Source organism: Girardinichthys multiradiatus, chromosome 13, assembly GCF_021462225.1.
Source record: "Girardinichthys multiradiatus isolate DD_20200921_A chromosome 13, DD_fGirMul_XY1, whole genome shotgun sequence".
Taxonomy (NCBI): Eukaryota; Metazoa; Chordata; class Actinopteri; order Cyprinodontiformes; family Goodeidae; genus Girardinichthys; species Girardinichthys multiradiatus.
Window position 1 is genome coordinate 20,779,224 of NC_061806.1, and position 24,321 is coordinate 20,803,544.

Genomic DNA, 24,321 nt, shown 5'->3' on the forward strand with positions numbered 1-24,321 from the left:
TTCACACTGCCACACATGACTATGACTAAACATCTATACCTGAGGAAAACCTGACTGTTACCTTCGCAGGTGGACCCATTCATGGAAATACTGAATCAGTGTACAGGGAGGAAGTTAAACAGCTAGAAGGCTGATGCAGAAACAACAACCCGGTGTTCAATCTGGAAAAAAGAAAGGAGACGATCGTTGATTTTCGGAGGTCATGAGCTAAGCGTACAACGCTGAGATCGACATCTGTGCTATTGAGAGTAGCTTGCAATAAGTTCCTTGGTGTTTAGATCTCTGATTACTTCACTTGGTCAAAGAACACCATTCAAATCCTAAAATGGGCCCAGCAGAGACTACACTTCCTGAGGAAACTGAAACAAACCTCATTCCCTAACAGGATCGTCACAACATTCTACAAATATCGGCTCAGCTCAGAGTGTTTTGATGTACTGAATACTCCAGCGCAGAAACAGTTTTAGATTTGGGAAGCTGCAGCGTTATAAAGGAGTCCCAAACTTGCCTTATGAATTACTGCCATGAGGCACGTGGTACTGCCAGTTTGCTGCAGAGCCTACCTTCTTAACCTGAACTGCTATGATTAAATACACTTTTCTTACATTGTAGTCCAAGTAAATGACGGCAATTTATCATTATTCTGCCCCATCCTTTTGGGGTTTTAGTAAAATACTACAGTGCTTGAAAATGATATAGTCTAATAAGAAGTTGGTGATTACTGAATAATTTTATTAAAGAATTCCTTCAGATAAGATATGAAAGAGAATTAGTTTGAACTCAGAAGATATGAGAGGATCTGAGCCTGATATTCCCTTACGACATTAAGTCGAGCAGAGTTCAGTCTGAGTGCAGCTAGTTCAGTTGGATAACTCAGATGTCGAGTCTAGCTCTTGATAGGGTTTGTAATTTAGGATGATTGCCCCCCTTTCGGGGACTGGGATTATACCAACACCATTTCTGCAAATTGTAGTGAGGCAGTATGTGCTGGGTGTCTGTCAGATGAATAATACATGAATGGAAAAAAAAAAACATTTTTTACACAACACACAGTCACACAAGAAATAGAAAAGCTTGATATTCAAGACTGAACAACGCAACTCTAAAAGCCTTGCTTATGACATTTAGGATATTGCTTTTACCTTTCTGATGGCACTTTTTCATACATTACTGCAACTTTATTTGTAAATCAAATAAATTGCTGTTATTATCTGGTAACATAGTCTTAAGCTCTGTAGAGATGGATAAAACAAGTGTTATTGCAAGGCATAAGTGTCTAAGGTTGAATAATGGGAAGGAGGAAACACTAATTAAAGTTAAAGCCATATTGTTGTCAAAGACAGAGAAATCAGATCAAAGTGAACATCTTTACACACGTTTTACTATCTATAATTTACATGAATCAGAAGTCAGCATAGTTCTGGTCAAATGTTTACTATCACTCACCATGAATGCCATATTGGAATACCGGATATTGACTAATTTCCTTTGCAGAATTGGAAAAGATCATTTAAACTAGCTGGTTTCTTGGCACGGATCTAGCTTGTAAGCCCAGTTCTCAAGATATGCTTTAGTATGGTTGAAATCAGGGCATTCCGAAGCTTTAGGCTTGTCTGCTTTATCTATTTCACAACATTTTGATGTGTTTGGCATTATTGTCCTGCTAAATTAACCAGTTCTCAAATTTCAACCACCTCTCTGTTGATTTTAGATCAAGTTGAAGAATTGGGAAGTAGGCCTCCTTAAAAATTTCATGATGCTTCCACCACCATGCTTTACAGTTTTTACAGTCTTCTTAGGTTTGACTCCTCCAAACTTTGTCTCATCTGACCATAAAATTTTTCTTCAGAAGATATCTGGCTTAGCCATGTGGGCAACTGCAATATTCAGTTCGGCTTTAAGTGTAATGTATGATTAAATAAAAAAATAAGACCCTGGAAATACAGTGTAACTCCTGCTCATGATGAGTGCATGTGAAGATCTCACTAGAACTGTCCATTTATCCTTTTTCAATATGACAGGAGAAAAACAGTAAAACAACAAAGTTCCCATTTAGAAAAATATCCTAATTTTCTTTAAAACCTAGCTGATCTGTCATAGTAAAGTGAAAGTGTATTAGGTCTTTAAGACTTTTAAGATAAGGATAGTGTGAAGGTCATTACTTAGGCCAGGTGTTAAAAAAATATAGATTGAGCTCACATTACTTTTTACAAAGTAAATTACAAAGAATATACATTTCAGCAAAAAAAAAAAAACTCTTATCCAGGGGTCTGAGAGTGCCATCATGTGCCAGAGTTTACAATTACAGTAAACTGGTCAGCCAGGTTTTTTTTCAATGAGAGTTTGTGATGACCCCAAAGCAGAAGCTGTGTAACATGCTCATCTCAATGGGGACGATATTACTAATGGGGGAGGAGATTGGATATGTACAAATTTGTAATTTTTTTTTTGGGGTATTCCCTCTTATTTAGCTTGTTTGAGCAGCTAAAAGGCAGGGAGAGTCCTAAACCTATGCATACACCAAGGAAATTTTTACTACCTCAGAGCACATTGCATCTGATTTGGGTTTTTCTCGTTTGCCTTTGTAAAAAGCGGTTCAGCAGCCCAATTTAGAGACTCTGGTACTAAATCTAAACCTACAGCTTGCAGCTTCACAAAATCCCTTTCAGTCAGACTCATTAGGTTCCTTTTAAAATCAGCCACTACTTTAAAAGGGGAAGTGAAGAGTTTCATACAGTGATTTTGTTATTTTTATTTATGTTAAAAAAAGGTTTTGCCTCTAATATAAAGGAGAAGCATGCCAATAAGCTGGCTTTCTACAAGCACAGAAACCAATTTTCAAAGGATTATGGCACAAAACTTCAAAAACCTTCTCCAAAAGCCCAAAGAGAGTTGCAAATTTCACCCCAGAAGACCAGAATCTACCTGAAAGTGAAAGAAGGAAGTGAGGAAAGCACTGTCTAACACAGCAAATTTGCTGATGATGCAAAAGAAGAGCAGGGAACTTTGTTTTTTCTTATACTGTGTCTGGATGATGATGAAATATGCTGCTGGGGGGACCCTGGGGAACACGCTGAAACCAGCCCACGACACAAGCACACACAAGTTACACATGCACACACAGCAAATTCAAATACACATTGCAGGAGGAAAAAAAAGCATTGTTCGCATGCAGTACAGGACTATATGCATGATTGTTATAAGATGAGGCAGTGAATGAAGAATGAAATTATAGGGGAGGGGCGGGAATAAAAGAGGATGAGGGAAAGAAGGCAAAGCCTAGATAATAAACTATGCTCCATATAGGGACAGCCTTTCATCAACTGTCACCACTTGCACAAATATACAGTACACACTCTGCTCTCTGTTTTTCTGCCTCCCCTGTATATGAATGGAGCAGACAGACACACTGTGGCCAGACATCCCTTTTTATCTCTCACTCTCACACACATTCTGGGATCTCTTCAAACAAATGCAGTCTTGATTAAATATTGAAGCGAGCCCACGGCAAACTGAGCAGAGATACAGTTACCCCTGTCACTCATGGAATGCTGCGTGCAGTGGGGGAAAAATGAAGAAAACAATGGAAGAGAAGAATAAGAGAAAAAGGCACAAACTGTAGAGGTGGATGAAGGGGACGGGAGAGGGGGGGAACGATGAAACCGGATGGGGGAAGAACTGCAAAGCAATGACAGATAGGAGAGGGGAAGATGAGGCAAAAAGGAGAAAGATGAGCAAACTACTATGTTAGAGTGATACATGAGGTCATGCATTGTATACAAACAGGGTTGCCAACTCTCAAGTTTTCTGGAGTGAGACATAAGCTCATCCTCTTTTTCATACTCTCTCAGTCTGCCCAGACAAATCTTACTTTAGATAAAGAAAGTGCCTGCAATCAAAAGCAGCTTTTCCCCCACACAGCTGCATGGTATAGGTCTCCTAAAATAATGTTCATTGTTGTCATGACGCATTGTTATTACTGACAAAAACTCAAATTATGGTTTTCCCAAAAAACGAAAAAAACAGGAATCAGTGAGATTCAAGTTTTTCCCATCTCACTCCAACCTCCAGTCAGAGGTTGGTAAGCCTGACACATAAGGCATGAATAATACTCTGTTTTTCTCTTCTGTAAACGCACCACTTTACCTTCAAAATACATGAAACGTGGTTATGTTTAGGTATGTAACCTAAATTCTCAGTTCTCCATATAAATTATACAACAATTATTTGTGAAACTTCACTTTATTGTTAATGAATCTCACTTTTCTGGTACAAGTGAACTTACTTAATGACTTCTATTTTAGAATGACGTAGGATAAAGTGGACTAAGCAGATATTGTTCTACATGCCTTCAAGTCAACACTGCATTAGTCTTAGACTTTCAAAGGCTTTACAGAAGCTTTTAGGTCTGATTAATTCAGTGAGTTTAATACAGATGAGTAAATGAGCCAAAATAAAGTCCTGTAATGTGCAATATTGTGAATATCTCTACTTTTTTCTACAAGATTACACTGTACGTACAGTTCAGTGTATGAAGTCAAAGTATTTTCCACACTTTAAATAAACACCAGGATCATATCAACATCCTACCTGGAATGACATACATTATGAACCTATTCATATGCATTAGACTACATTCAGTCGTTACATGTTCCACAAGTCACCTCTGATCATTGTGAACATTATAAATTATTGCAGTGTGCAAGAAAGATGTTTGCTTTTTTGCCTGAAGATGTCCACTCGTCAGTGAAGCGCTAGTCCCTCAGAATTCATGCATGAGTGCCACCTAGCAGCCACTTCCATGAACTGCAGGCCCTTAAAAATTATAGTCTCTTTTCCAGGTTAATAAGACAAAGACATGTACTAGACATAAATACTTCTGTGGTTTTAAAGGTAGGCAGCTGAAAGCATCTGCAACAAAAAGCTGTGAGGTTTAGCATGGTACCCTGTGGTGCATAAGAGAGCACCTGGTACAGGTTGGTCAGAGGGAAGAAGTGCCTGGCTGGAATGCAATTATAAACATGCAAAAATTCAATTCAATTCAATTCAATTCAATTTTCAATTCAGTTTTATTTATATTGCGCCAATTCACAACACATGTTGTCTCAAGGCACTTCACAACAGTCAGGTACATACATTCCAATTAATCCTAACCATTGAACAGTGCAGTCAGATTCAGTTATTTATTCAAATTGGATAAAAAGTTTTTCTATCTAACGAAACCCAGCAGATTGCATCCAGTCAGTGACTTGCAGCATTCCCTCCTCCTGGATGAGCATGTAGAGACAGTGGACAGTAACTGGCGTTGACTTTGCAGCAATCCCTCATACTGAGCATGCATGTAGCGACAGTGGAGAGGAAAAACTCCCTTTTAACAGGAAGAAACCTCCAGCAGAACCAGACTCAGTGTGAGCGGCAACCTGCCACGACCGACTGGGGTTAGAGAGAACAGAGCAGAGACACAAAGAGAACAAAGAAGCTCTGATCTAGGAGTACTTTCTATGGGAAGGAAAAGTAAATGTTAATAGATGTAGCTCCTTTAGTCGTTTCACCTAGAAAGAAAGAACAGATAAACTCTGAGCCAGTTTTCAAGGTTAGAGTCTGAAAGAGAGCACATAGAGTTAGTCACAGTAAAAACTCAGTCAATCGCCATGTCTAGGAGAGAGAAAGGGTTAAACACTGAAAGACAGGGCTATGTGGATCATCGGTAGAGGGTGAGCATTAAGTTGTTGCCAGCAGAAGCTCGGACAATGCCCCTCTCCAGAAAGGTGTCACAGGTAGACACAGAGCCAGGCCAGGTGTAGCTTCTAGGAAGAGAAAAGAGAGAACAAGGTTAAAAGCTGAAATAACAGCAAACAATGCAAAAATGTTTTGTTGTTTTTTATTGTGCTGCTTATATCATTCAAACCTCTCACCAACTCTTCCACATTTCACTCCGACTCAAATGCTCCCCATGCTCCTCTCCTCAGACCCCTACCTGGATTTAAGACCTCTGAGGAAGATGTAAATAGGCTCCTTCAACATCAGAAGACCAAGTAAACTTTAGGACCTCCTCCTCATGCCTAAGAACCTGTCCTGACACTGGGCCCCATCTTCACTCAGACATTGAACAAGTCTCTGGATCTGTGTGGTGTTCCCTCATGGACATCACCCAGGGACATATGCCAGGATCCTGTTTGTGGACTTTAGCTAGAGATGATGGTGGACTTCATGAGAATACCCCCCACACTGCCTCCTCTCACCATCCTCAACAACATTGTGTCTGCTGTGGATCCATTCTGGTTCCTAGGAACCACCTTTTCTTGAGACCTGACATGGTCCTCTCACATAGAGACTGTTTGGAAGAAGGCCCAACAGAGACTGTCCTTCATGTGGCAACTCAAAAAATACAACCTTCCACAGGAGCTGCTGGTCATCTTCTAGACTGCCATGTTTAGTCAATCCTGTGTTCTTCCGTCCTTATCTGGTTGAGCTCATCCACAAAATAGGACGGGTTCAAACTGCAACAAACAGGTCTGCAGAGGATAGTTGGTGCTGACCTTCCCTCAATCCTGGACATTGGTCAGGAAAAGGGTAGCTAACATCTCTGCAGACCTCACACATCCTGGACATGAACTGTTTAGACTTTTGTTTTCAGGTTGTCAGTACAGAGCCCCATTTGCAAAAACCAACCGCCACAAAGTGTTTCTTCCCCCAGGCTCTTTCTCCTACGAACACCTAACAGTCAGAGTGCCCAAAACGATACAATAGATATTTGCTTTATTCAATGCTGTGCTTCTATTTAGTAAAAACACTGTATATATACATATTTACAAAAACGTTTATATTTTATATTCATATTTAAAATGTCCTTCTTAAAAACAAAGTGCAACCAAAGTCAAATTTCCTGTTTGTGTGCACAAACTTGGCAAATATAGCTGATTGTGAAAAGTGATGCAGCAAAAAGCTGAACTTCCCTTAAGTTTCATTTATGCAGAATAAATAAAAGAGGATCTTACCAATGTAGTCTCTAAATTTGGTTTTCCAGGGTTGTGCTTAAGACTTGTCAGGCCTTGTCTGCACAAGAGGTTAGAAAATCATTTTATCTCTGTGGTGGGTTCTACTGGGAGAAGAGTAATTTCCCCGTGAAAAGTTACCAAAGTTTTTGTTAAAATTCTTGGCTTGTGCCAAATGCTTGTCCTAATTCGCTCAAGGCCAACATCCTTTTTAAAATGTGCCTAAAAATAGTAACTTCTACCCACAATTTGTGGTATTTATGTAATATCTTCCTCAAACATACAACTTCTTGAAACTGAAAATGTACAAAGGGAAGTAACTCTGACAGGGATTCCGATGTAAACGAACCGAAATGCTGTGTGGGCCCGTTAAAATGCGTATTATTATTATGGATCCTCTCATGTGAAGTAAACTCTGCCTTTTTAGAGGCCCGAATATTCCCGAAACCTCAGCGTGTCTTACACATACATCAGGGAAAGTAAAAACCTAAGTGTCCCCTAAACTGTTGCTCTTTGGATCGGTTTTACATTGAGCTTTGAAAATTGGTAAACATATAGATCTTTGCAGGATGGACAAAAAAATCTTGGAGGAACTAAGATTAAACCCAACAGGAAGTTGACCACATTTGACCTACCTTTTGAGGTTTTACACGTTTCACAGCCTGAGGATTTGGATGTACGGTATCAGCTTCAGATTAGATCAGTTTGCTCCAAAGTCATTGGATATGCAAAGATATCACCAGGTCTTCATCAAGATGTGTGGGCATGGCCAGATCTTAAAGTTTGACTGCTGGTCTTGAAACATGAAAACACAATAAAATTACATTAAATTACGTAGTAAGTTCTAATATGTATTAACTGATAATACTGTATGTGAGTAAGAGTCAGATATGACCTAATCCCTGCCCACTGATAAAAGAAAGTTAGGCGATTTACCCGTGAATGTTTCTCTTTGAGAGCTGGTGTTGCTTGATATTCAAAACCATGACCTTTGGCTGGAGTGGGTTGCAGTGTCTTGCCATGACACGAAATGTTGCTAAAAAAGCCAAACATAGTTTTTCCAATCAGCGCTGTTCCGCCAGACATATTATAGCTAACCCTGAATAAATTTTAATTTATTTGTTATGTTGAGGGCAGCACGGTGGCGCAGTTGGTAGCACCTGTGGCGACCTGTCCAGGGTGTACCCCGCTCTCGCCCGTGGACCACTGGAGATAGGCACCACCTCCCACATGACACCAGAGTGGAAGAAGTGGGTGCAGAAAATGGGTGGATGGATGGATGGATGGATGTTATGTAGGCTTTGAAAAATGAATAACTGGCATCCTCTAGAGCTTCAAACAATCAGCACTGCCTTATACCACTGCTTAGACTTAAAATTTGTGAGCACTTGTGCACAGAAAAATCACTTAGTCCCCTTCATCCCCCCCTACCGTTTGTGACTATGTCAGCCATGTTGATTTTTTAATTAACGGTATAATTTTCTTGGCATTTTGATTTTACAAAGAAAAAAATGAAATGCTATAAACAAAATCACAGACTTGTCCAAAAGAGCTAAGATTTTTAGGGTAGGATGTTTAAATGGCAGAAAACAATGTTCACACACTCCAAGTCTAAGTTTCTTACTCTTAAGTTTTTAAAGGTTTGAATGGTTTTGTTATAATTGCTTAATCCTTTCAGATACTGTAAAATTTAGAATTTTAAATTGCCACAGTGTTTTTTAATAAGCAAAGTCAAAGTCTTCGATGAATGTCAAAAATGCTTGTAGTAGACACAAACATGGTCACATGTATTTTTTTGAGTTTTCTAGCTTATTTTCATTAATTTTTGAATTTGTGGATTATATGTTATTTACTTGCATAGAAGATACGCTTTCAATCTATGGACCTGCATTAAATACCCAGCTCGGACAAACTTTTTTTCAACCTCTTAATACCAAATTGTGTAGGCACATGAATGAGAACATACATACACAAAACAATCTCTAATTTATGATTTATTAAAGCGCATAAAATTTCTTCTGAATTTTTCACAGCAAAACAGTAGAGCACCACTTAAGCATCGAGCTAAAATTGTCCCATTTTTTATGTTATTTGGTGAACATGAAGTCTTGTAACATGTGTGCAAATGATTGGAACATGCACAAAATTTTCAGTAGGTACCAATTGGTCTGTAGAGTTGGTGTGCACATTTAGTCTTTGAAGGCCTACAAAAATATATTGTTCCCACCGAACGAGCCATGCAAAAGCCATCCATTTAGCATTGTAGCCCTCTGCAATCCTTCCTCGACCAAACTGGATGTTGGTGGAATTCCAAGACACTACTTCCAATTTACCCCAGCTTTTCCTGTCCCATAGCAAAGCTTTAGTTAATGCCACTGAATTTGAGCTTGATTGTGGATGCAGTAAAGGAATAAGTGCAGCTTGGTTATAACACAGGCCTTTCACCGCTGCTTTAACTTAGCTGTTTTCTGTGCTAATGTGCAGAGACACTAAACCTTTTTCACGATTCAGAGGTGTTTGGATTTTAATTTTATTGAAGGTGTGTGTTTTGACCATTTTTTCCTGGTATTGTTCCTTAGGTCTAGCTTTCTGTAGTAATTTCCTTATGCTTATTATTGTTAGGTGTTTTCTTATTAGTTCATTTTTGTGTTCTTTGTACTCAACCAAAACATGACAACCTTGGCATGGCAAAGGTAAATAGTTTGAGTCTTACCCTGTAATAGACAGCGGTTATAACAATCTTAGTTTAGAGCATTAGGAAAAAGGTTTTATTTGCAAGTCCAGCACAAAACTAGTCAAACTGGGGCCAATTGCAAATAATTATTTTTTGATTCTATGAACACTAAAATACTTAAATCTTCTAGCATTTTAAGTAGGTGCTATTTTGTAAATTTTTACATAACTTTTTGGCTATTTGACAAAAAAAAAACTAAACTACCAAAACTAGTCGATCATTAGCATGAACACGTGACCTAAGCTGCTCTCACAGCAAAACATGAAATGGGCACAAAACTAAGATCTAAACAGGCTTCCTTTGGGACATTTTGGGACAATATTCATCAACCCATAGACAGAAAACATGTATGCACCTCATCCTGAAGGTATATGTTTGAAAGCTGCTCATTAATTTTTCCTCTCTGGCAATTTGAATATGTTAGATCAGTTGAAGAGTCTATTGTGTTCAACACTTTTATAACTGTAGACTGTTATTTTACTGCCTTCATCTGTATAACACTGGGCCAAAGGCCATAGTGTGTTGTTTCTGGAACACTCATAAACCTTTGGATTTTGAAACAAGAGAATTCTGGGAACTACATTAACATATAAACAATGGAGACTACCTGCAGAATTTACAAATGTTTATAAACTATATTTTATCTGTGCATGTAATGGATTTAACACCAGGAGATTCTCTGCAAGGGATGGACTCTTATAGCTTGATATCTTTTGGACACCCAAGGACAGCAGAGAAGAAACAAGACTTCATGGTAAAATATGTCATGGAAAGCACAGTTTATCCCAGATGATGACTGCTTTTGGGTTGGTTTAGAACACAACTTAGTTAAGAGACACCAATGTGCAGTAATATCATCACACACCCTCGCAATAAATGCTTGGGAAGAAAAAGCCCTGCCTGCACACGTTACTCACTGATTGAGTGTCCTCTGGAGCTTGCAGAACACCTTTGAACTTTACTATCAGAATTCAATGCTGCAGTGCATGAATGAGAACGTAACAGGTTAGTGTTATATCATATATATATGAATCAAGGTAATGTGTGTCTGTTACTGATTCAGCTGGTTGTCAGATTGTCTCCATGTACAGCATTTAGTTTTTGTGTTGTCTGTCCTCCTATCAATAATACTTCTATGTCTGTGTTTCTGTAGCTCTTTTAGGTTTCTTTTAGGTTGTGCTTTTAGGTTTTTGTATTCATTTAGGGTTTAGTCCAGTTCGCCTGTATGTGATTATTTTACTTTATCAACTCATAGGAACAAGTTTTGAGTTTTATTAAATCCTGACACCTCAACATCTTTAATGCCTGACTTTAGATGAGCTTTCAATTGCACAAAACCTCAAATTTGACCATGTTTGTCTCAACTACAAGCATTTTTGACATTCATTCAAGACTTAGACTTTGCTAATAACTACAGTGCTTGGCATAAATAAGTACACCCCACCAGATTTGTCAGAAAACCTTTAGTTTTCTTTCAGAATTAACATTTTCTATGGATACTATGCTAAAAAATACTCCCACAAACGTGGACCATCGATTGCAAACAGGATTTGTTCATTTGCACACACAAAAAAGTAATTTTCCTAACAAATTAATTTAGGCAATGTTGCAAAAATGACTACAACCCAAATAAAATCTTAGGAGAAAAGCCAAACTTAAGACTACAAAATTCTAATAAACAAGAATTCATCCACAGGTGAGTCTAAATATTCATTTAAGAGGTGACGATAAAAGGGCCTTACTTAAAAAAGAAAACCACTTCCCATTTCATGCTGTCAGCTATGGCACCACATGGAAGAGAAATGTCACAAAACTTGAAAAGGGAAATTATTTATTTGCACAAAAAAGGTCAGGGCTACAAGAAGATCAGCAAAGCTTAACATGTCAGTCAGAAAAATGTAGCAAAAGTGATCCAACAATTTTAAAAAGGTGAAAGTACAACCATCTCACCAGTGCGTCCAGGCCGTCCGTAGAAGTTAACACCTCCACAGGAGCATCTTCTGGTGAGAAGGGTTGACTAACTTTGGCTAACTGCAAGTTCACTGCAGTTAGTCAAAGGCGTAGGAGAAAGAAACTGGGCGAACTGTTTCCCATGATGCCATACGACACACACTGCAAAGTAATGGCACGCATGGGTATCGTCCACGAAGGAAGCCTCTCCTAAAGCCCAGGCACAAAAAAAGTACACCTATTATTTGCCAGGGCCCATGATGAAAAAGATGAAGAGTACTGGGACTCTGTACTCCAGAATGATGAGACAAACATCACAGTTTTTGGAAATCATGGCTTCAAAACTGTATGATATGGCAAAGGTAAGAATTGTAAAGAAAAATTAATGGTTCCCACAGTGAAACATGGTGGTGGCAGTGTCATTATGTGGGGCTGCGTGAGAGCTGCTGGTGTCGGGAGCTACATTTCATTGATGGTATCATGAACTCACAGATCTACTTCTCTATACAAAAGGGAAGATGCTACTATCACTCTGTGCCCTTGGTCATCATGCACTTTTCCAACATAACAATGATCCAAAACACACATCTAAAGCTACTGTTGTATTTCTGAAGAAGAGCAAGGTGAAGGTGATTGAATGGCTAAGTATGTCTCCTGATCTGAACCTAATCAAACTCCTATGAGGAATTCTGGAGAGACAAGCTGAGCATCACTCTCCATCCAGCATCCAGGCTCTAAAGGAGGTTGTTCTTGAAGAATAGAAAAAGATAGGTTTTGCAATTTGTCACCAACTTGTTCAATCCATGCCTAGAAGACTCGATGCTGTCCTTACAAATTACGGCGGTCATACAAAATACTAGATTTTGCTTTTTGTTTTTTGTTGCAGGGTGCTTTCAGTTTTGCTTCAACTAATTTGAGTAAAACTACAGATTCTGTTATTCAGGTTATATCATTTACCTTGATTTCATGTTATGGAGTTGAACATAACATGTTCTATAAAACATATGTTGTAGATTCCCACCAAAGGCAACAAAACAGTGTATGAACACACATGGAATTATTTAGTGAACAAAAAGTGTGAAATAACTAAACAATTTTTATATTTGGGATTCTTCAAAATAGCCACTCTTTGCTCTGATGACTGCTTTGATCTCTTAGCATTCTCTCCCTGAGCTTCATGAGGTGGTCACCTGGAATAGCTTTCCAAAGAGTCTTAAAAGAACTTCCCAGAGGTTCATTGAGAGACGGCCAAAGGTTAATATTTCAGTCATCCCAGCAAAGGGCGGCTACTTTAAGGAATCTAAAATGGACATATTTAAAGTGAATTTTTCGTTTCTTACATAATACCATATGTGTTCATTCATAGTTCTGAGGCCTTCACTCAGCCTATGTATAATGTAAATAGTAATGAAAATAAAGAAAACCATTAAAAGAGAAAAGCATTCTAAAACTTTTGACCGGAAGTGTTATATATATATATATATATATATATATATATATATATATATATATATATATATATATAGATATATATATATATATATATATATATATATATATATATATATAGATATATATATATATATAAAACACCAGTATATTGCACCAGTAAGAGCAGAGTGTGAAGGTTCAATTAGCAGGGTAAGAGCACAGTTTTGCTCAAAATATTAAAATGCACACAACATTATGGGTGACATACCAGAGTTCAAAAGAGGACAAATTGTTGGTGCACGTCTTGCTGGCGCATCTGTGACCAAGACAGCAAGTCTTTGTGATGTATCAAGAGCCACGGTATCTAGGTTAATGTCAGCATACCACCAAGAAGGACGAACCACATCCAATAGGATTAACTGTGGACGCAAGAGGAAGCTGTCTGAAAGGGATGTTCAGGTGCTAACTCGGATTGTATCCAAAAAACATAAAACCATGGCTGCCCAAATCATGGAAGAATTAAATGTGCACCTCAACTCTCCTGTTTCCACCAGAACTGTCCGTCAGGAGCTCCACAGGGTCAATATACACGGCCGGGCTGCTATAGCCAAAACCTTGGTCACTCATGCCAATGCCAAACGTCGGTTTCAATGGTGCAAGGAGCGCAAATCTTGGGCTGTGGACAATGTGAAACATGTATTGTTCTCTGATGAGTCCACCTTTACTGTTTTCCCCACATCCGGGAGAGTTACGGTGTGGAGAAGCCCCAAAGAAGCGTACCACCCAGACTGTTGCATGACCAGAGTGAAGCATGGGGGTGAATCAGTGATGGTTTGGGCTGCCATATCATGGCATTCCCTTGGCCCAATACTTGTGCTAGATGGGCGCGTCACTGCCAAGGACTACCGAACCATTCTTGAGGACCATGTGCATCCAATGGTTCAAACATTGTATCCTGAAGGCGGTGCCGTGTATCAGGATGACAATGCACCAATACACACAGCAAGACTGGTGAAAGATTGGTTTGATGAACATGAAAGTGAAGTTGAACATCTCCCATGGCCTGCACAGTCACCAGATCTAATTATTATTGAGCCACTTTGGGGTGTTTTGGAGGAGCGAGTCAGGAAACTTTTTCCTCCACCAGTATCACGTAGTGACCTGGACACTATCCTGCAAGAAGAATGGCTTAAAATCCCTCTGACCACTGTGCAGGACTTGTATACGTCATTCCCAAGATGAATTGACGCTGTATTGGCCGCAAAAGGAGGCCCTACACCATACTAATAAATTATTGTGGTCTAAAACCAGGTGTTTCAGTTTCATTGTCCAACCCCTGTGCTATGCTGCTTTTTTAAAATCATGGTGGGTGTACAGCAAAGAGCAAAAAAGGACACTGTAAGAAGGAGTATAGATTGGGTTTCTGTTGGATAACATTTTTCCTTTGTAAATGAAATTTTTATTTGTAAACTGCATTAAGTATTGCTTTAGATTATGTCCGGTATTATAACTAACTGGATGATCAGAAACATTTAACTGACAAGAAAATAGCAAAAACAGAAGAAATCTGTAAAAGAGGGGGGGGGGGGGGGGGGGGGGATACTATTTTCAAACACTGTATCATCCTGAGAGTCTTGATTGTTTTAAGTCTTGTTTGTGAATAAGAAGTTAAAGAGTTATATAAACTGGGGGGGAAATAAACTGAATGTATGAAAATCGGGAAACGACTGACAGTCTCTAATTAGTCTAAAGGTAAGCTAGTTTGTTTTTGTACCTCTGCTCAAAATCTTGACAATTCCCACATGATACCAATATATTTTACTTCTAAGACCTGTTTAATCATTTGCCCATTGATCTGTAGATTTAAATTAATAATGTCGATCAAAGATCAGGCCCTAGAGAAAATGCAAACTGTCAAAACGTTTTTACCTTCAAGGTGAAACATGCGTTGTAAAACCATGCTACAACAGACTAAGAAGCAGATCCAAAGACCTTTCAACATATAAAAACATAACATCAGCTTTAATTTTCACTGTGATGGGTGATCAAAAAATTATATCTACACTTTATGTATTACATATACAACAAATCGTTATGGGCAACAGAGCACATTAACTAAAAACCATGTGGACTAAGAGATATGCCATGGGGTACACCTGGATTATTTTCTTTTGAGATTATGATTTCTCACTACTTATGACAATAATTTAAAGTTTATCTATCAGAATTTAAGTCATTCTAAATCTACCCTAGGAAAAAAAACATGCTTCATCATGTCTGAGAAAGGATATAATGTTTCAAAATGTAAATTACCTTTTTTAAATCCACTAATACTGCTTCATACCAGCTTGTATCTATTCTACTGTAAGGCGTAATTCTCTATTTTTCTTTGAGAATGTTGAAGATCGGCACTTCCCAGTAACTGCTCCACTACCCCATAACCACCAACTTATCCTGAAGCCTCAAACATCCCACTGAAAGTACCAGAATACTTCTCTGATCAAAATGCAAACCCACTCTTACAACATAACTCAATTATTCACTATTTTGTCTTTCTTGGGCTCTCTTGCAGGAGTTAAATTCCCCATAAGTAATCTCGCTAGTGGGGAATAAGTTAAAAAGAATCATATAACTTGGCAATGAAAGTGTAACTTGTGTTTAGTGAAAGAGGGCCACTTTTAGCAATTTAGTGACTGGATTAAAAATAAATTGTTCTGAAAACTGGGAGAATGCAGGTTCATCTCAGTAACTTAGAATACGATTGAAAATATAATTTTATTATGGTAATCCAAATGAAAGGTTGAAAGTCATATATTATATCACGGGTGCTTGGATGCATTTCTTGAACCACATTTTTCCTTCCACTCAACTTTCCTTTGATATGCTTAGATACAGCTTTCTGTGGTGCAGGGTGTCAATGGGTGTCTGCTGGACAACTTACAAGTCAGCAGTCTTAAACATAACTGTGCAGAATATAACTTTTTTAAAATTTAGTCCTAAATTTTAATCCAATGTTCTTTAGGCTGAATATTGGATTTTCACTACCTGAAAATCGGTGCAGAAAAAAAGGAAGATTCTGAAAGAACAAAACAAATCTATTTTTTTTTTTTACATTTTATTTAAGAATCACACTTAAATGAGTTTCAGTGTTTTAATTACGTTACTGAGATAAATTAACTTTTCTGTGATTTTCTTTATTTATTTATTTTTGCATAAAGCAAAGAAAAATTTGAGGGAAATTTTAATTTTGTAGCAGTGCATCTAAAAGAAAAAGTTCAGATGAATCTATCTGTTCAATGTCTATACCCACTTGTCGGTGGAGGGGGCTGGTGCCTGTCTCCAGAGGTCTCTAGGCAAGAGACGGGGTACAACCTGGACCAGTCCATCACAGGGTAACACACAGGACAAACAACTAGGTCAAAGGTCAATTTAGAGACCAAATAACCTAACAGTGATGTTTCTGGAATGAGGGAAGAAGCTAGAGTACCCAGAGAGAACATGCAAACTCATTGCAGAGAGAGACCACAGGCCAATATTCAAACCCAGCAGTGCTATCAGATGCACCACCACGCAACTCTTCAGATGAAACCAATTTTAGAAAAATAAAAATGTAAACTTTGTATCAGGAGCAGTTAGGTTTGGGCTGCTCTGGCTATACTGCTGCCCAGACCTTACTTCATCTGCTAATAAACAGTCAAACCAGCCACCAGAACAAGCAAGAATGCTCTATAAAATGCAGCGTGTTTAACTAGAATTGAATTTTATATTTTTGACAAAATTTCTCATTGTTGGGAAAGAGATAATCACATTCTTGCATTCTGCACTGACCTTAACAAGATGACCACTCAAATAACAAGAACGTTGCCTCCTAATTGAGTAAGAAATAACTTGAACTTTTTGGCTATGATTTATCAGAAAGAAAACTGCTAACAAGCCAAAGTAAGAGTAAGATCCTATTACTATAAAGACGTCATGGACTTTTTCCATTAAACTTATCTCACGCAGGATTTCCTTTTGCTTTTTAAAGATGTCTTTCAGTTATCTATTTTTTACTCTAATTATACATTTCATTCTCTAGAATTGCTACCCTTTTTTGATTAACAAGCAAAAAGTACACATTGCATGGGGATTCAGTAAGGACAGGATTTACATTGGTTGAAAGTATCTAATCTCTGACATGTAAATTTAGGTCATTTTATGGGAGGTGGGGGGGGGGGTTGTTGGACCTATATATGATACTTTTAATCATGGAGAAATGCTGAATCAGAGTTAGAGTGAGAGAAGGAGTCATTCCTGTTTTTTTTTTTATGCAGCAATAGGTATCGTTACACAATTAGCGACAACGGCACTGTGGGAGGGAAACGATTAATGGTTTCGAAAACCTTTTTCGCAAATTAACGATTTGAAAAGTGTGCCGTGCGTATTTTTTCAGCCCCCTTTACTCTGATACCCCTAAATAAAACCTAGTGAAACCAGATGCCTCCGAAAAAAAACAAACAAAGAAAGTCCACCTGAGTGTGATTTAATCTCAGTATAAATGCAGACTTTCTGTAAAAGGCCTCATTAGTGGACAAGTAGCATCATGAGATCCAAGGAACACAGCAGACAGGTCAGGGTGAAAGTTGGGGAGAAGTTTAAATCAGACTTGGGTTATAAAACAATATCCCAGGCTCTAAACATCTCACAGAGCACTGTTCAATCCATCATTTGAAAATCTAAAGTTTATGGTACAGTTGCACACGCACTAAAAGATTATGGTCCACCTAAACTGACAGGCCAGGTTAGTATTACATGAATTAGAGAAGCAGCTCAGACGCCCACAGTAACGTTTGAGCTAGTGTGTCAGCTGGGATAATCAACTGGCAGGACAACTATTAGCTGTGCAATCCAAAAATTGGGCCTTTATGGAAAATCAGCAAGATTGTTTAATGACCATGTAGAAAACTGGTCAGATGGAACCACAGAAAGCATTTTGGCCCACATGGAAAACACCATGTGTGGAAGAAACTGAGCAAGGCATCCCCACAGGGAAACAGTGGTGGCAGCTACTTTTCTTATTGTGGGGAATCTTTTCTTCAAAAAGCACAAGGATGCTGGTTCTAAATGTGCAAAGCTGCCAGAAAGTACAGAATGTAGCTGCATGAAGTGTTGACAGGGAGGCTGAATATTTATTTATGAAATGCTGTCAGATTGTTTTGTTTGTTAAAAAAAGCAAATAAATAAATAAACAATGTTAAAGTTTCCATATATTTCTCAATTATGCAATACCTTGTGTTGGACTATCATAAAATTCCATTAAAATGTATAAGTTTGTGTTTATTAAATGACATATTGAGGAAAACTTTGAAGAGTAATTCAACGTTCTACCACACTTTACGTTTTCTTATCTGCCCTTAAAAGGAGAATCCTTGAAATGCTTGTTGTATTGACAGGCAAAATGGTTTCCAAAGAGATCAGCTTTTAAAGAGGTGTTGCATACTGGATTAATAATTACATATTTATTTATTCTTCTTAATTACCAGCTGCACCCAGAAATCCTTTCCATTTCATTACTTAAATTTATGTGAAGAATGTATTATTCTAATAAATAATCCATTAACAATAATCAAACGTGGGCTTCTTCTAACTGTGTAAAGTTACACTAAACATCCTTATGTGCATTTAAGGAAGTATTTTAATAAAACTCTTCAGAAACATACAATGCCTGGCCAAAAAAAAAAGTCGCCAGCTGGATTTAACTAAGCGAATAGGTACGAGCCTCCCAATGGATAATTACTGCATGGGTGATTATGTTTCAGCTGGCAACAAGTTATTTAACTCCAACTGGTGCAATGAGTTGCTTCTCATTTCTAAGGAGATTGCAGAAACTACCAAAATTGGGTGAAGAAATGTCCAACGCATTATTAAAAACTGCAAGGATAGTGGGGACCCATCATCTTCGAGGAAGAAATGTTGCCGGAAAAAAATCCTGAATGATTGATCGGGCATCACTTAAACATTTGGTGAAATCAAATCAAAGAAAAACAACAGTAGAACTGCAAGTTATGTTTAATAGTGAAAGTTAGAGCATTTCCACACGCACAATGTGAGGGGAACTCAAGGGATTGGGACTGAAAATGATTGGACTCTGGAGCAATGGAAGAAGGTCATAAGGTCTGATGAGTCCAGATTTACCCTGTTCCAGAGCGATGGCCGTATCAGGGTAAGAAAAGAGGCGGATGAAGTGATGCACCCATCATGCCTAGTGCCTACTGTACAAATCTGTGCGGTCAGTGCTATGATCTGGGGTTGCTGCAGTTGCTCAGGTCTGGGTTCAGCAACAGTATGTGTTCAAAGAATGAGGTCAGCTGACTACCTGAATATACTGACTGACCAGGTTATTCCATTAATAGATTTTTTCTTCCCTGATGGCACGGGCATATTCAAGGATGACAATTTCAGGATTCATTGGGCTCGAATTGTTAAAGAGTGGTTCAGGGAGCATGATACATCATTCTCAAATATGGATTGGCCTCCACAGAGTCTAGACCTTAACCCCATTGAGAATCTTTGGGATGTGCTGGAGAAGGCTTTGCGCAGCAGTCAGACTCTACCATCATCAATGCAAGATCTTGGTGAAAAATTAATGCAACACTGGGTGGAAATAAATCTTGTGACATTGCAGAAGTTTATCGAAACAATGTCACAGCAAATCCGTGCCGTAATCAAAGCTAAAGGTGAAATATCAGAGTGTGTGACCTTTTTTTTTTGGTGGCAACCTTTTTTTGGCCAGGCAGTGTATGAAAATCATATTATTGCAATGAGTGGTGAGAATGTATATCTTAGTTTCTAACCATAGTGATGAATCAGATCAGAAGTTCCATGACATCAAAACCTTTCACCTCAGTAGTATTTAAAGTCAGTATGTTAATTTTGTTAAGTTGAAAGTTTTTCATTTTCTGCTCTGTGTGCTTCATAATATTCGGAACACTTTTGAACTGGCCGCAATCCACATAAAATTCAGCGACTAATTTCTTTGGTGAAACAACACTTTATTGATCTCTAAAACATAATAAATCTTCATTGGCAACATTTCATCTTTAATTCTGCTTATGTTATTGCTTAAGTATGTTAAAGAAAAAAGAAATTTGTATGTTTCTCATTAGACGGCAAATAAGCAGCAAAATATGGCATGATATTACAATGTTTAATTGCAAAGTCAAAATCACATAATTGAACACAATTCTCTAAGATTCTCATGGAATCTATGTTTAGGTCATTTTTATTAAGGATGTTATGGCACTTTGATCAGTCAAACTTATTGCACTGTCACTCTGTCCTATTTCATAGCTAAACAATCAAATGATGGTACCACAGGGATCAGGTTTGGAGCCCAAGCTATTTACTTTGTTAATCAATGACTTATGTGAGGTTTCAAGTTCACTGAACTGTGCTATTTGACCTCAACTATTTTTAAATTTAAATTTCACTAAAGTCATGCTCTTTGCAAATGGAAATAGAAAAACAAAAGTAGCAATAAACGATGTTGGGTAGAGTATATAAAGACACATTTCTTGGTGTAATGTTTGATCACAAACTTGCTGGAAACTCTACATAAGATACATCATCACAAAGTTGGCAAAAAGCATTGGGGTGCTTGGGAAGGCACAAAACATCACTACAAACATTTAGGTTTTACAAAATTTAGGACTGCACTAATTATATGAAAAGCAAATAAAACAAAACTACTACTAATGTATTTGTAATTAATCAGTTAATGTTGGCATAGTTAAAAGAAAGCCCTGCTTCATCCTATTCCTTTCTGAACACATCATGTACTTATTGGATGTTTCCTTTTATGTATTTTGAATTATTTTAGTGAAAAAGACACATACTAGCCTGACTATCTTTTTTAACAATATGTGCTCACCTCGAGTCAGATATTGAGCATTTCCTCTGGTCTAAAGGGGAACAACGTGTACTTACATGTTAATTAAACAGCATAGCAGAAGTTGTTGGAAAAGTATGCAAATGTGTTTAAGAGGATTTCCCAGTTAAATAATGGGGCTGAAAATATCTTAGGGATTTTTCTCTATTATTTCAATGCTAAATTATTCTTACCTTTTAGGCTGTGTGTTTTTGAAATGTTTTTCCTACTAATATTGGTGATAATAATTATTGGTGATAATAATAATAATAATAATCACTTGTATTTATTTTTGTTTTGTGTTTCTTGTTATTAGGTCAAATAGAAAAATATTAAGGTTGGTAAAAGTATATGGTATAGTTTGTGGGTGCTTGCTTAATAATCTCTTAGAGGACCAACCGCATTAACTATCTCATTATGAATAGTGGTCACCACTGCAGTCCTGTTGGAAAATCCCTTGCCTCTGAAGGATATAAAATGAGGGCCCATCTCCAAGACGGGGCAAGTCCTTCTGGCTCCGGCACCCCCGACCATCAGTGGAAACTCACTCAGTGCTTCCCAGCAGCGCGTCATGTACTCTAAATCCAGTAAGTCATTTGCAGCCGGAGCTGCTGCGAGCAGCTTCCTGGTGGCCCCGTCTCTTCCTCTTTTCATTCATTCATTCATTCATTCGTGTTTTAACTGTGTGTATCTCTGGCCGTAGATCTCCGTCTGCTCGCCGCCGTGATGCTGGCAGCAGCCCTGCCGCTCTGCGTCCCCGGAGCTCCGCTGAAAGACCCCTCCACCGACCCCACTCCGGCTGAGAGCTCAGGTGAGGAAGATGAGGAGGAGGGGATCGTGAAGACTTGGAGAACAGTCATTTCATTCGCAGAACGCCACAAGAAGGAGGTGAGATCTCAGTTTAGTTTATTTGCACCATTTATTTGCAATGCCTCAACCTTTTATTTTATTTTATTTATTTACAGAAATGGCTGTACATACACATAGATCCTGTTCCTTTTCTCTTTTATTTTCTTTCCTCCAAAGTGTTTATATTTATACTTAATGTCTATATGCTGTGAGTGTGTGAAACCAAAGTCAAACTCCTTGTTTGTCCAATCTTGGCCTCTAAATCTGATTCTGGTTTATTCACTTTAAACATCTAATTATTTCATCTTGTCTTTTTTTTTTTTTTTTTTGCTAAAATAAACCTGAACTCATTGTTTGCTTTTGTCAGTTTGAGGATGAATTCCAGGGCAATGCTGAGTTCCACTCCTTGGTAAACAACTCATTCCCAGTATTCCCAAAGACTTTCTTAAGCAAGGTGGGTAAGATCCCCTTCTGTTTTTTTTTTTTTTTTTATTATTCTGATGCTTCAGATAAAATGGAAATCTGACAGTGCCTTCTGTGACTTCCTAGGAGGCCTGTTTCCAGAGGCTGGTCCAGGGTCTGCTGAAGTACACGGTTCTCCTGAAGCATGTTGACAAGGAATACCACAACAGCTCCATCGTAACTGGAGTCAATGAGGCCATCCCTCGTCTGATCAAACAGATCATAGCAAATGTGAGTCCTCATTGAGCTAAAAAAGTTACATTTATAGCTTTTATTCTCAGTCTGCAAACAGAATTACCATAAATGCCTCACGGGAAAACGTCTTACACATGGCTTTATTATAGAGTTGCTACAAGTAAGTAAATTATGTTAAAAACAAAAAAAAAAAAAACCCCAAAAGTTTAAATATTCAAGCACCTACAAAGTAAACAAATTATACTGAGTGTTTTAGATAAGTTAGAAATAAAACTGTCTAAATTCCTTTTCTGGTTATCATAACTTCTCATATAAGCTGTAAAGCCGAGCTGATTAAAGGCTACATGAGCTGTAGACAGAATTTAATTTGGGGCCCTTCATACTATCAGGTATCACCGCAACTTAGTTATTCCACTCTGAAAATAACCCAAACATGTACGCTTTATACATTTAACACAGTAGTTTGTACTTCTGCATTTTAGGGGACTAATGTGTAGAAAGACAAACCTTTTAAACAGCAAAGCAACTTATATAAATCAACCTATTCACACACTAATCATTTTGCTTAGAAAAAAAAGTCAAACTACACTGATTTACTTAAAATTCTAAATATTAAAAATCACATTTCGTTTTGCAGGATTCACGCTTATGTTTCATTTGTGCTCAAACATATTACATTAATAATAACCCATCCCAAAGCTCTGTGGGGCCTCCTGATGGAATCAGAGCCAGCTCAGCTGAAGAGAACAGGTGCATCCCAATAAATTTGAGTATTGCTGAGTATTTTAATTAATTACAGTAGTTCAGCTCAAAAGGTGAACCTCATCCTGTACAGATTTGCTACACAGTGATGTTTCAAGTGTTTATTTGAAAAATTAAGGCTTACAGTTACAAACAAACCACAAATTCAACATCTAAGGAAGTAAAAATTGTGCTGAACATCCAACAAAACATAATTGCTAAAGAAGTTGGAGTGTTTTAGCCAAGCATATTAATGGAAAGTTAAGTGGAAGGACAAAGAGTACAAATTTCCTTTGGATATGCACCTATATGTCTTCTATATTAGGACCCAGCACATTTTGCTGTATCTATCTAACCTCTGCAATTTCTGTCCCACAGATAGGCAATGGTGACCGTGTTGTGGCTCTGACCAGCAGCCAGGAGCAGCAGCTGCTTAAAGAGCTCGACAGCCCAGACGATTACGAGAGAAAGATGACGGCGCACAGAATCCTTTACTCGATGCGCAATTTTATTATTGATAGCAGAAGATCATTTCGTACATTCTGTACTAATAGGACATAAATTAGTAATCTCTAAGAGATGAAAGCAGCTTTTTTCTAGGAAGGAATAGCTCAGGTACATTAGGTGCTTCTTACTTTTCTCAGGGGTATGCAGGAGTGCAGTGAAAAACAGCACATATTTGGATCAAATAATGTAAGCCTGTGGGCTATAGTTATCCATATATGAAGAACATATTTAATATATTTATATTAAGTAAAACTATTTATTAGAGAAGTAATATTGAATACATTAATGTCTAGTGACTTCATGTTAAATTCCTTTATTGTGACAGCAGATAGCAAATAATTTTTTTATACACATATTTATGCAAACTCCATTTTATGTAAGACTTTCCCAATTTTTGTTGAAATATTTTTTTACATGCAGAAATAAAGAATTTTGTATTTATAAATAAGAATCCAGTTTCTTTATATTAACCCTCAGAACATTTTATTTATCCCACATATTTTATGAGACTGACTAAGACTGAGCAGTGACCAACTATAGTTCCAGTGGGA

General features: G+C 37.8%; 1 protein-coding gene across 1 annotated transcript; it reads left to right on the forward strand.

Moving 5' to 3' along the window:
• The first annotated feature begins 10,598 nt into the window (after window positions 1-10,598).
• On the forward strand, window positions 10,599-24,215 carry LOC124879677 (interleukin-6-like). The gene is made up of 6 exons (XM_047384392.1): window positions 10,599-10,734; window positions 21,442-21,603; window positions 21,720-21,904; window positions 22,233-22,319; window positions 22,415-22,558; window positions 23,642-24,215. Exons 2-6 carry the CDS (start codon window positions 21,588-21,590, stop codon window positions 23,822-23,824), a joined length of 615 nt encoding a protein of 204 aa, XP_047240348.1. The 5' UTR covers window positions 10,599-10,734; window positions 21,442-21,587; the 3' UTR covers window positions 23,825-24,215.
• Window positions 24,216-24,321: the final 106 nt, after the last annotated feature.

What these genes read in the sequence shown, in the direction of transcription:
- LOC124879677 (XM_047384392.1), top strand. An exon ending in CAGAACGCCACAAGAAGGAG is followed by an intron (nt 21,905 to 22,232) that starts GTGAGATCTCAG and finishes TGCTTTTGTCAG; the next exon opens with TTTGAGGATGAATTCCAGGG. An exon ending in TCAAACAGATCATAGCAAAT is followed by an intron (nt 22,559 to 23,641) that starts GTGAGTCCTCAT and finishes TCTGTCCCACAG; the next exon opens with ATAGGCAATGGTGACCGTGT.